Source organism: Pinus tabuliformis, chromosome 2_1, assembly GCF_031772625.1.
Source record: "Pinus tabuliformis cultivar Carrire ecotype Pingquan chromosome 2_1, CPIR1, whole genome shotgun sequence".
Lineage (NCBI taxonomy): Eukaryota > Viridiplantae > Streptophyta > Pinopsida > Pinales > Pinaceae > Pinus > Pinus tabuliformis.
The window spans coordinates 779,413,518-779,427,796 of NC_142299.1; the positions used below are offsets into that span (position 1 = coordinate 779,413,518).

At 35.8% G+C, this 14,279-nt stretch overlaps 1 protein-coding gene across 1 annotated transcript; it reads left to right on the top strand.

Moving 5' to 3' along the window:
* Nucleotides 1-11,336: 11,336 nt before the first annotated feature.
* On the top strand, nucleotides 11,337-13,978 carry LOC149202885 (uncharacterized). Its single transcript, XM_089401717.1, has 2 exons — nucleotides 11,337-11,711; nucleotides 13,430-13,978. Exons 1-2 carry the CDS (start codon nucleotides 11,337-11,339, stop codon nucleotides 13,481-13,483), a joined length of 429 nt encoding a protein of 142 aa, XP_089257843.1. The 3' UTR covers nucleotides 13,484-13,978.
* Nucleotides 13,979-14,279: the final 301 nt, after the last annotated feature.

A 14,279-nucleotide genomic window follows, 5' to 3' on the forward strand; every position in this document is an offset into this window, starting at 1 on the left:
GCCATTTGTAAGGAACATGTTTTTTTAATATGTAAAACTTGAATACTGATGTGCCTAAGAAAATCCAAAAAATGTGAGTTTTCATTTCTCTAAAATTGCCTATTTTATTATGTGTTTAGTTAGTGTGGAACTTTCCATGCGTAAAGAAGAACATTTTATTCAAGGGAAAATTATGTTCTTATACATCTCAGTGATATCTTTGGATTTTTGCTTCTTCATGTAGTATGATTATTATATTAAGGAATTTATAAGCTCATTATTTCTTAGCTTAGTCAATTAAAATGAGATATTATGCATCATGTTCATTATGATTTGTTATCTATGGTATTGAGTGGTTTAAGTATCATGTGTATTTATTTATTTATTTTTTTAAATGGATTTTAAATTGGTGAATTATAGTGTTTATGATAATGGGTTTTTTGGAAAATTTTTATGTTTTAGTTTTGTATTTAATTTTGTTAGTAGTTTGATGGTGATTATTAAGTATCATGTATATTTATTTATTTTTGAATTTTTTATTTTGATTTTTTTTTTTTAAATTGATGCAGTATAGTGTTTATGATAATGTGTTTTTTGGAAATTTTTTATGTTTTAATTTTGGTATTTAATTTTGCTAGTGGTGTGATGGTGATTATGATAATTTAGTTAGTGTTTCTTTGGTAGATCTTTGATGTCTGCTTTGTAACAAATTGTTTGTATTTGGGAAGTTAAATAATATTAGTCTTCTTTAAAACAATTTCTCACTTAAGGATTACATCTTTCTAGTGAGGAAACCATTTGTATTGAACATTTTTTTAATGTTTTTTTTGTGATTTTTTTTATGCAATTAATAAGTTTGTTTGTTGTAATTAATGTGGAATGACAATGTTGCTGTCATAATTTTTGTTTAGGATACATTTCATGTACGGTGATTTGATTTGAAATTTAGGTTTTTGATGTGCAATGTTCATTAGATGTTTTTTAGTTTCTTCATAATGTTATATGTGACTTTAACCCCTCAGGGGCCAACTCAATTGGCAATGGTCATGAAAATGAAGTCTTATGCGTGAGGAGGTTTGAGGTTCAAATCCTGTTGATTCATATGTGCTTGCAGAAAGGGCATACATAGGCACCGAGAGGTTATAATGGTAGTAGTTGGAATTAATGGTACCAATTGGAATCAAACCCCTGTCATGCGAGTACGAGACCAAATCAATTGTTGATTCCTCTAAATACAAAAAAAGGTTAAATGTGACTTTGTAGTGATCATATATTGTTAGAAAAATTGTCATAAAATGACACAAACGACTCATACTTAGTTGACTGTAAACATTGAAAGTTATCCACCTAATCATCTCTGCATGGTTCAAAAGGATGATTTTGAGGCTCTATACATTAGGCTTGGGTCCCTACATAATAATTTTATATTAATGAATGGAATATCCTCAATTTGCTTATTAATTCCCTCTTCAATCATCACTCATCAATGTTGACCATTTATGAATCCTTTTGAATGTTTATAGTAATGTTTTGCAATTCATGTTCTTTGATTTTCCCTTGGTAGATATAATTGTTAGAGTTCTTGTTTTGGGTTGATTTATTGAGTTGAGAGGCTCATTCTACAACCTAGTATAATGTGTAACTCTGTACGACTGTCATCAAAGTTGAAATTTTACTCATTCGGCCCAAATAATAATAATAATAATAAACTATACAAAATATTTAAATAATGTTGGTTCATAAAAAAATTTGCACATGAAAAAATTGATTTGCACATAAAAAAATTGGATCCCTCTCGGATCATGTTAGATCCGTATTTAAGATGGATCTATACTGGTGTATATGTTAACTCAATACTTGATTGGCCAATATAGTTGTTTTTTTTAATTTATTGTTTCTTCGGCCCCTCCTAATCCACTTATTGATTAATGATACCTATCAATTGTATTATTAGATTCACATCTAAGTTTATTAAAGCAATGGAATAATGGATGATTCCCTCCCTAATCTAAACCTAAACCTATGGATTTCTCTTGTTCCATCCAAATCCTATTGTGTACCGCCCATTAATTGGAAATCATAAAAGACTCAAGTTTTCCATAATCTTAGGGTTAGCCTATTTTCCCTCTCACAACACCTATTTGATTATAAATAGAGGTGTTACTCTTGCATTTTTTTAGCTATGATCTTTCAATCTCTAATATTTTTAGGTTTACTTTTTTTCAACTAGGTTTAGTTTGTTAAATAGGTTTACTAGATTTACTAGGTTTACTTGGTAGATTAGGTTTACTTGGTTTATTAGGTTTACTATGTTGACCTACTTTTATTAGGTTTACTAGGTTGATTTATATTTACTATATATTTACTTGGTTGACTAGGTTGACCTAAGTTTACTAGGTTAACCTATGTTTATCAGGTTGACTTAGGTTCAAGGTTGACCTAGATTTACTAAGTTGACACAGGTTGGAATATGTTTATTAATTTTACTTAGGTTTACTAGGTTGAACTAGGTTTATTACGTTGACTTACATTTACTAGGTTGACCCAAATTTACTAAGTTGAACTTGGTTTACTAGGTTGACCTAGGTTTATTAGATTTACAAGATTGCCATGGTTAAACATGGTCAGGAAGTTAAACATGATCAACATGGTTATCATGGTCATTTTAGTTAATCATAATCAATCATTTACATCCTTAGTAAACCATGGTAATCATGGTCAACCATGGGTGACCATGGTGAATTAAGGTCAACCATACCAACCATGGTCAACCTTAGTTGATAAAGGTCTACCTCAATCAACCATGCTCAACTTTGTCAACCCTCTACAACCATTAATGTAACCACTATTCTAATGTTAATGTAACATCAACCATGGTCGACATTAATGTAATGCGAATGTAACAATGTGATAATCATCAACATTAATCTAAAATTATTAGATTAATGTGACATAAGTACATTGTGACATTAATAGTTGACCACGGTCAACTTCAATCAACCATGGTCAACCTCATCAACCTTGTTAAACCATGGTCAACCTCATAAACCCTCTTAAACCATGGTCAACCATCAACAACAATGGTCTTGACAACCATTTTTAACCATAGTGAGCCGACATGAACCATAGTCAATCATGCCATGCACCATAGTCAATCGTGTTTTACAAATACATGCCATGCATGTTAGTTGTAAGTAGCACAATCATATTAGTAATTGTGGTTGATATGCCAATCAACTACTATTTAGTCTAGTAGACCTTAAAAAATCATTTCATTTCATTTTCCACCTTTTATATGCTTTTCATGTAGATAATAACACTGAACTACATTTATTAACATGATTCTTCTAATAATAATTTGATTTAGTTTTAATATTTAGTTAAATTTCCTATAAAATTAAAAATGAATGATCAAATTTAAGAATTTTTAATAAAATCTAAATATTATAAAATTTCCAAATTTTTTTATATAAAATTTTAAAATGAATGATGAAATTTAAGATTTTTTAATAAAATAGGAATATTATGAAATTTCCAAATCTTGTTATAAAATTTTTTAATTGAGTTTAAAGAAATTTTAAATATTAAGTTTAAAGAATTTTTAAATAAACCAATCAAAACATTTGATGTTGGTAAGGGCAGAGGGGATTTGCGCTGGCGACTTCTGTGGAGGATATCCGCTGCGCAGCACATGAAGCCGACCCTCAGGTGGACTGCACGACAATGATTTCTGGCCTACGAAATGAGTCTAATATTGGTGGTGCTGCCCTCAAGCTCTGACGAAGCCTAATGGAGTACAACATCGAAATGCTTCTTTATCTGCAAGTGCTGGTTAAAGAATATCTGAGGATGCATCTGCCGGGTGCTCTCCCATCACGGGCTCGCCTCTGCACGGAGGATGTGGGTTCCTGCTCGCATGATGGCCGTGGTGAGCATGTGGTCCGTCACTCATGGCCCAGATGAACAGCTCGGATGTTGAGAAGCTTGCCCGGGCACACTCGCCAACCGACAGGAAAAGGAGCAATGCGTAATTCCACATTCTGACCGCCTTTTAGGGAAACCTACAATCGGGTTAAGGATGGTCTGTGTGAAATTGATGAGGTCGTTCGTACATCTCCGGGTCATCGGTAATGGACGTCGACAAAGTCCTCTGTCGGTGCTCCTCGATGATGGCTCTCACAAACGATGTTACACGTTGGACTAACCGAACGCAGAGGCTATGGATTCTGAGGGTGTCAAGCGCTGGTAGTGATGACAAATGATCGGTCCCGTTGAATGCACCCTGGAGCTTGAATCCCTCATCCATCGGCTCTGAAAGAATTTTCTCATTCTCAGTATGGACGGACCGTCGTCCCATAGCCCCGCCGAACGTCCAAGTGCTAAACCTCAGTATCCGATGTAATCATCGAGAGGAGGCTAAATGCCATTAGTATTAACGAGACACGGAATTTGTGGTGAGCATGATTATAGCTTGTAAAAGCAAGGATGAGTATTAACGAGATAGGGAGTTTGTGGTGAGCATGATTATGGCTTGTAAAAGCAAGGATTTAGTTGGATAATAATGGTATAAATTTAGAAGAATTGAGAAAAATTAGATCAGAGAATGAATTTTGTATCTCAATATTTATGAGAGAATCAATACTTAAAACCATTAAATTAAATTTAATTGCATCAAGCATTAAGGTTAAGTAAAGCTAAGTGTGTTTTAAGTTATGCTAATGTGCATGTATACCATATGCAAAAACTAAACCTAACTAATGTGCATGTATACCAACACTCCCCATTAAGTATAATTTAAGTGACTACGATGCAAGATGGATGAGTCCTAGCAACAAGGCCATTTTAGGTGCCCATATACAATGCATGAAAGAGTAAAGATGGAAAACTAAAATACAACTGCTAGGAAGTTGTGTCCTTCACCCCAAGACGATCCCGCAAAATGTGGAACTTTTTCTTAGTGAAATTTTAGTGAAGATGTTGGCAGTCTTCGCAGAACTCAGACAGTACTACAGATCGATGATCCCGTCATGTATCAATCCTTTGATGTAGTGCATGTGGATCTCAATATGTTTGGTATGTTGACGCTGCAATGGATCTCTTCAAAACTTCAATGTAATATGATTGCCGCACCATATGATAGTGAGACGATGTTTTAGTGATACCAAGCTTGGAAAGAAAACACTACAACCAAATGGCCTGAATTGCAACATTGACTTCTCCTATGTATTTGGCCTTTGCTGACAATAAAAAAATGGCAACCTGCTTCTTGTTTGACCAACAAATGGGGCCAGATCTCGAACAAAGTACATCACTGTAAGTGGACTCCTTTGCAAATGGACCTGGAGGAACAAGCTTCCTTTTCAGAAGTAGAGGTATTAACTCCTATGATTGGATCAATGACAAATTCTCCTTATCCATGGTTGCATGGGAGTATGGATTCCTTGCAACTTCATCATGTGTTTGGAAATCAAATGCATGTACCATATATGCATACATTGGTCTCTAGGGATGCATGCATGCCTTCATGGATGCATACATGGTGTTATAGATGCCTCTTTGGATGTGTGCATGGGTATGCATGACTTTGCGACTGAGAGTGTATGTGGGGCATCATCAAATTGAAACCTCATCAGATCTATATCATCAACATCATCAATAGTAGAGGAATTAAAGTCCTCTTCTAAGTTTTTGAAAACAATGTCTCCATTTGTTGCAGACAATGTCTCCATCTGTTGCAGAGCCTTCATCACCAGCGAAGGAAGAGATTTCTTCATGTGCAAAATCTTCGTTATTGGACAAGATAAAATTCTCATTTGCAACATTTTCATCAACAACAGAAGAAGCAGAGTTTTCATGTGCAACACTATCTTGAGAATAATTGTCCATGTTGTTGAAGAAGTCTTCACCGGTTTCATCACTACTATGATAGATCGTGCTCTTTGTATCTAAATGGTGTTATTCTAGATCATCTTCATCGCCATATAATCCTTTTGATGTAGTCATGATTTTCATGTGACAATTCAATATCTATGATCTGATAAAGAATATCATGAGACAAAGATAGACACAACCTTCCATAAACCATGCCAGATTTATTAAGCCAATCGAACTTCTCATCCTCTGGTATTGGTTTCGTCTCAATTCCCATTACTATCCGGTACAAGTATTTTCTCCTAAGATGTAGCAAATCATTGGCTTCCATTCATAGTAATTGTATGGAGTGAGAATGGCAGAACCTAGGAATTCCATTCTTTCACCAATTCAATTTTCCTGCCGTTTTTTACACTTTCAATTTGTGGAAAATTCTATCACTTTCAATCTTCGAGCAGTTTCCACTGCTTTGATCTTCAAACCTACAGAAAATTGTTCATGCACCTCCTTCAGGCCCCTCGTTGCTTTGATACCATGTTAAATTATTAGGATGTGAACAAGTAAGGACTTAGCTGGAGAATAATTACATAAACTTGCAAGAATTGAGAAATATTGGAAGAGACAATAAATTATGTATCTCAATATTGATGAGAGAATCAATACATAAGAAAAGTAAGTTAAGTTTAACTGCATGCAAGTACTAAGGGTAATTAAAGTTAACTAAAACAAAGTGTGCGTACATATACACCACATGCAAGCACTAAAGCTAAATAATGTACATAGACAATAATAATAACACTCATGTCCATAAAACTACCTAGTATTCACCATCATGTGTGGCCAAGAATGGGTGAGACGCCTTTCTTACATGTTGCAGCTCATGCATGGCATCCCAAGGTGAACAAGGAAACCACAACCTCACAAACAACAATGATAGATATTGCTATATAAATCGAGAGGCCACTGCTCTGTGCAGAAATATTGTTAGTTCAAACAAAGAAAAATCCACATACTCCATTCTTTGTAAGAGGAATGGTGTATTAGCCCCAACCCCTTCCAAAGATTCCATGACTCTCCCTTGCATATAAAATATAAAAAATGAAAGACGGAAAGAGTGAGAGGAAGGCGGAATTAAATGGAAGGGAGCATGGACATCCTTGTATACCCAAAGGATTGAAGGAGGGGAAATGTGGGGCAAATTAGAGCACTAATATTAAAGGGACTGAGTGTGATGGGTTGACCCTTCATGCTCTTGCATCACGAGAAATCGACAGGAAAACAAGGCTAGGCGATCTGAAAAGATGGTACGATGGAGGATATGATGGTGGTAATCTGTTTGTAGCGGCGGGTAGTGACTTGGGTATTATCTGGCTAGCCTTCTCTTTCTGGGTGAAAATCGACATGGACTTCTAGTGCCATTGAATGCGTCGATGGCTAAAATCCACCTCAGCTCAGCTTAGATTCCAAGTCCTGACACATAGTTCCATTCTTTGTCAAGCCACTCATTCTAGGACAACCGATCTATGGATGTTTATCAATATTGTCTGTCCAAAAATAAATATTTATGCAATTTATTTCTAATATTTCTTTCATTGAATTAGACATGAAAATAAACACATTGAAAATAATAAATATTTCGCAATATATCAAGGCGAAAATGATGAAGATTTCTTCAAATAATAAATATTTCTAATCATAGTCATTCCCTTAAGAAAAGACACTTTGAGCTGCACCCTACACCATGTCATGAAGTAGATTATGTATCTTGGAATGATCAAGTGGATTAAGTATCTTGGAATGTATTATTTATAATGGACATACCCCTTACATATTTATCATATTTTATTGAAGGCTCCTTAGGGAATTGGTTAGAGCACACGACATAATAAAAAACTATATGCTAAGAGTAGTTATATTATTTTCCTTTAGGAGTTGTCTATAATGCGACTTTTTTGAGATTCTGGTGACGAAATCCGGCGGAAGAAATTGAGGTTAAATCTTGATTTGTTGCATTTAAAATGGTTTTTTCACTGCATGTTTGGATTCAACACCCTTAAAAACCCTTGGGACGCTTTGATTGTGCAGAAACTAGCTATCAAACTTGCGATTCCAATAAATTGCTGTTAGATTTTGACCGGAAAAACCCACCGGAAAGGCTTCCAAAAAGTCGCATTATAGACAACTGCTTTTCCTTTATAACAAGGTGTAACTCCCCAACTTCGGTAATCAATTCTACACATCATTCAATCCTCTTTGGTGATCTCAATTTTTTTTTCAATTTTCAATTCTACAACAACCTCCACCTATAATTTCCACATCATCTTTACATTTAATGAGGTTGACTATAACTTTTGACAGTTGGAATTGTGCTCTATCTCCTATGCATTCTATGTTGTTGAAATTGATTGAAAGTTGATTATACAACTAGTTACTACTAATATTGAAATTCCTAAAAAACCATACACCCCTAATAACTTTCTAAGGGACATTTCCTTTGATGCATATTTGAGTAGATTAAATCAAAAGAGTCCACTATTAATTCCAGATATTATATACATTTCCTTACGACATCACTACTATATATTTACGTCGATAGGCATTTTCTCTGCAGACTTGGCGCGAGCAGACAATGTTCACCCCAGCCAATCACAGGGCTGCATTTTCGCCCTTCTGTCCAAAAAAAATCTAACACGCCACCACTAAGTTAGTTTGCAACTACGTTATGCCACGACTCTGTCACCGTTTTCCAACTAGGTCACAAGAACTGACAGCACCAACATCCCCGTCGTGATGTCACCATTTTCCAATTGGGGACTAACAACTTGAACATCCCATCTTGCTGCAACACGGTCGTGGCCGTTATCAGGATTTATGCGTTTGCAAAGTTTCTTTCCATGGAAGAAATCTTGAAGGAGTTCCTTTACGTTCGAAATGTGGTTGAAACCTCCCACTAACACAACTTGTTAATTTGTTCTTTGCTCATCTTGGCGTCTTATATACATTCCTCAACGATTTACATGTACTTGCCCAAGTAATGAGCGTTGGGCCCTTTGAACTTGACTCCTGTAATTTTCTTGTGAAAAATCTAGCCCTTCGTAGAGATAGTCGATATCAATAACTGTCTACCACCAAAGACAATTTTATTTGTCCTTTTCCATTATGACTAGAGCCTCCGACGAAGTTTCACGCACAGTAAATTATGTTTTATGTTTTTTTTGGAACGTTTAATACAATAAATGAGAATTTTGTTGTTAAACAATGAGAATCCTGTTGTCAAAATATTTGCCACCAAAATGCACGTCCCCTTCGACAATCTTCACCTCAAATTTGCCTCTCTTGATATTAACAATGGATACATCAAAGGTGCCTCCGCCTAGTTCGAAAATCAAGGCATTCTTGCTCGATCAAAGGAATAAGCCTCTGTACCAAATTCATAAGCTATAGCTGTGGCAGGGGGTTAATTAATATTTTTCATGGTGTTAAGACTGACAATGGGGGTTAATTAATAATTTTCACGGCGTTAAGATTGACAATGGTAGCAACGTCTTTAGTAGACTTTCTATGAAAATAGAAATAATGGGCCACTATAGTGATGACAACATTTTCCACCTCAGAGCTGACGTAAGGTTTGTGTTGCAAAACTTGTCTTTATGCTTATGGAGTTTAAAGAAGTTTACACAGAACATTCTAGAGGTTTCTAATTTTGGGATTTTCAAGCCAGGAAACCTCCTTCAGTAGCTAGTTATCAAGCGAATTTTCCATTCCATCACCAAATTTACTATTCTAAATTTCACCAAACAAGGAGCACTCTGAAAAATTGTGAAGAGAGAATCAACAGTCTCAAAAATCAGTTGCATGATCTGATTGGATAAAATCTTTGTTACACCGGAACCACTCCCGAGAGTTGGGAAAAGTTCCAATGGTTCCCGCGTTCCTGGGAGCTTTGGAACTATATGGGAACGTTCCCTTTTCAGCGGGAGCTGCAATGGGAGCTTGGGAATGTTCCAGGAGCTTTGAACTCTATTTTTTTTGGATTTCCGACGTTCTCTGGGGTGGGGGAATACAAAGTCCGTAGAAAAATACGCTAAACTACCCACAAAACATGAGCCTAAGTTGAAACCTTCACAAGAAGAAAGGCCAAAGACATCCTTAACACTGACATCCTTAATTAAGAAACTAGAGCAATCTCTTGATGGGTTAAGGAAGTGTGTGGCACCTCGATGAAAGGTATGCTGAACTACCCACAAAACATGAGCCTAAGTTGAAACCTTCGCAAGAAGAAAGGCCAAAGACATCCTTAACATCGATATCCTTAATTGAGAAATTGGAGCAATCTCTTGATGGGTTAAGGAAGCGTGTGGCACCTCGATGTAAGGGCGATATCTGGGATGTCAGGCTGATGAGTATTTCTTTTGTTGTTTATGCATATATATCGCAAAAGATTGTGTGTGCATATTGTATGTGGCAATCAATGGTTAAACATTAGAGTTGCTTTACTTTTTCTCTTAAGAATAACTAGAGAAACATATGTAAAACTGTTCTTTTGTATTTTTAAGCCAGATTGTTTCAAAGACTCGTCATGTATCATAATGAACTTGACATTTTAATATTTTATATATATAAAAGAGAGAGACTCAGGGAGAGAGACACCCAATATATAAGAGAGATTATATATTTATTATTTATATATTTAAATTGATTTGAATATTTGAATATTTTAATTCAATATTAATTTTGATTATTATATAAATTATATAATTTTTATTTTTTTAAATTTTTATTATATAATATTACCGCTCTGGATTAGTTGTTTCCTGTAAATTTTGGGGAAACTTTTAACCGTTCCCACACCAATACCTAAGTTTCCAATGTTCCAGAAACTCAGACAACATAGGATAAATTTCAACCCCAAATCGTGATAAATGAAACTCATAGCAATTCATGCCAAACCTCCGATAGAAAGAGTTATACGCTTCATAAAGAGCTCTGTAGAAGCCATGGTGCTTATTCATTCATCACTTAATCATGGTAAGGTATTATACTAGTGAATCTCTTTCTTCTCACATTTATTCTCTTCTCTCTTTTCATAATATGCAAGACACTTATTTTTTAAAGTATGTGTTTCTTTGACTTTATGTACAAGACACTTATTTTTAGTCCATGCCTCGAGTAATCAGAAACTATTAGTTTAGTATTAGTTGAGCTGTTTTTAGAACTGGCTAATTAATTATAAACAAAGTTTTATAAACATATTGATTTATCATGTTATTTGGCCTCTTCCTGAGGACCAAACCTAATCCAAAGCTAAAAGATAGGTTATAATTGTTTTGTTTGTTTCATATTTCTAAACTTGTAAATACTATCTAAAACCTAATCCAAAGCTAAAAGATAGGTTATAATTGTTTTGTTTGTTTCATATTTCTAAACTTGTAAATACTATCTAAACTAATGTTGGCATTAGTCGAGGGCATTAAATGTTCAGAAACATGCTATATATACAAGAGCAACAGGACATAGCAGATCGGGACATAGCAGATCAGGTTGCTGGCTACACCACATGGCAGTTGCACAGTAGTATTTCCGCCATCTCGCCATCTGTCAGTGGTCAGTGTATGTTTGTGGCGTGGCGTGGCCAGGCAAGGCACGTTTATGATGGGCTGGACATGCTTTCATTGCCCGTATTTCCATTACTGCGACAGGTTCACAGGATTGCCCGTATTTACTACGGCAGGTTCACAGGGTCTGCGTCACTTGATGAGCCTCCAGGATCTACGTTACCTAATGAGCCTCCAAGATCTGCGTCACCTAATGAGCCTCCAATTCCTGGAAAACCATCTCAATATTCTGCAAAACGATCTCAGGTATTTTGATTTCTGTCAGGTATTTTGATTTAGCTTTGCAATTCTCCATAATCAATATTTGTATATATGTAATTCTCCATAATTAATTTGTATCCCTGTAGCATTCACAACAATTTTAGGTTAATACAGTTCAGAGAATTACTACCATCATCACGGCCTCCATCAACAGTGTAATTGCCTGGAGATGAAAGAGGAGAATGCCAGTTGGCAGAATATGATCCCAAGACATCAGATAAACCTTGTTCTCAGACAGTTGACTCCTTGAGATTACCATTGTTGGAAACATGCGCACGTAGAGGCAGTGCCGAAGATGGCCTCCATTCTTGGTAAGACCTTATATGATAACTGTTGCTTCCCGTTGAATCTCCACTCCCACCGTAGCCATCTTGTTCTCGCCTTCCAGCGATGTCCTTGTGCATATTCAAAGTTGTTGCAGCCTCATAACTGGAGGACCCTGTTCTCTTCAATATTTCAGACCTGCCCCAAATTTTGTCTCGATACTCCATGTCCATCTTGAATGGAGAGTCCCATTCGCTGCATCTTGAGTGCTCTCGTGCTAAAACACCTTTTCCTGTAAAGCTGTTATGAGATGACTGTGCCAAAGGAGAGATCCTCGATTGCGTAAACAATGGAGAACTAGGTTTAGAAAATCGATATCCATTGTGCCCTCGGCCTGCATATTCCATGAAATTCTAAGGAGCTGGTGGGTGACTGAAAGGGCTTTCAGGTCTTTCTTACAGCGTAGGCAATAATGGCAATGCCACAGACAACTCGTTGGTCTAGACATAACAATCACAAAGTTAAAGCGAATTTGACATGTTACACTATCCGTGCATGCAGCCAATGATTTATGTGCATAGGTGTTATGCTCTGGAATTTCGAATCTATTTTACGTAAATGGAAAAAGGATTTAATATTTCCAATTTTATAAAATTTAATTTGCCAGGGCCTCTTTAGTATTTTCTTAACATTTAAGATAGTATAAATTTTTAACGAATTTAGCCCCGTACGTGCATATTTCTCAATAAAGTGCAGTTCAATCATTCTCGAACTATGATTTGTGCAGCTGTTCTGTTCTTCTCATTCCCATAAAGTCCAAAAGTATATGTTTATACAGTATCAGATATCTCACATCATGAAAAAAAACTAGTATTGTTATGCAAATCCATTCGCATTGCACTGTGCATGTATGCACGCCAAATTTTGTAACATGTATATAGAAATTATAGTCTATGAAAACAATTGCCCTTTTTAATGTCTTAAAATTAGATGCATTCCAACGGCTGCCAAATGTGAAGCTTGTTTTTCATATATAAATTCTGAGAACTTCATGACACCACCCTTACAAAGTAGATCTGGTGAGTCACCTATACCAGGGGATATGCATATCAGCTCAGTTGAAACACCACTTGTACCATTTCATGATCAGGTGCAAGGCATCAATTCTGAGAACTTCATGTCAGAATTTGAATCGGGCATCAATTCTGAGAACATCATATCAAAATTTCTGTCTAATGTTCAGTCTGATGAAAATCATATTGAATTTTGGAATTTGAATTCAGGTTATAATTGCAGTTATTTTGATGACTGGTGTTCACCTCAAGGGGTTGATGATGTTAATACATGATCTGCACTCAGCACTACTGATGTGGCCAATTCGGCTAATATAATTGGTATTTCTGAGGGCATCAACACTACTATTGTGGGAAATGTGGCAGGGCAAGCAACAATGGATATTCCTGAAGGCATTCTTCAGAATGATAGCTCATTGATTGAGAAGAATGTTTTGCAGCCCCAAACAAGCCAGGCAACCTTAAAATCCAATTCAATTGAGGAACCAGGCATGGATTCTTTCCTTGCATCGCTTCAATTTCCAGAATCAACTGGACACGCTGATACCAGTGAAACCTATATTTCTTTGCCAGAAGAATGGAATTTTGATGATGAAATGTCCAAATTGGGTTTCTAAGTTAACCAATGCAAGCTGGAATTTTGATGATGAAATGTCCAAATTGGGTTTCTAAGTTAACCAATACAAGCTGGAATTTTGATGATGAAATGTCCAAATTGGGTTTCTAAGCTAACCAATGCGAGCTGGATGTAGCTCCATCAATGTAAAAGGCGACTTGATATGAAGTTTTGACAGTTAGGCAGTGCTGATCTCATTATTCATTTTGTCTGTAGCTTGATATATTCAAGTTGTTGTTTTTTTTTGCCTCATTCAGTCATTTATATGAAGATGTTATTTGTAACTTCTATTCTCTGCACATTCTGAAGTTATTTATGAGCCTTGCGGGATGAGCTTTTTATTGGTTTATCTGGTTTTTGTCATCAACTTGGTCTGCCAGAAAATATTACACAGCTGTTGTAAACATTCAAAATCAATTTTGAAATTCTGGCTCTTTTTATCAGTTCTGCAATCATAAATTTGTTGATGCTAGATCACGCTGACATAGTCAAAATTCCGCAACCAAACGTGAGCCGTAAAAGTCAAAATTCAGAAACTTTATGGCTTTTCATGCTCAGCCAGGGGAACACTAAGAACTACGCACAGTCGTCATAAATGCC

What these genes read in the sequence shown, in the direction of transcription:
- LOC149202885 (XM_089401717.1), top strand. Translation starts at nt 11,337, where the DNA reads ATGCTATATATACAAGAGCAACAGGACATAGCAGATCGGGACATAGCA. An exon ending in ATTCTGCAAAACGATCTCAG is followed by an intron (nt 11,712 to 13,429) that starts GTATTTTGATTT and finishes GAAATGTGGCAG; the next exon opens with GGCAAGCAACAATGGATATT.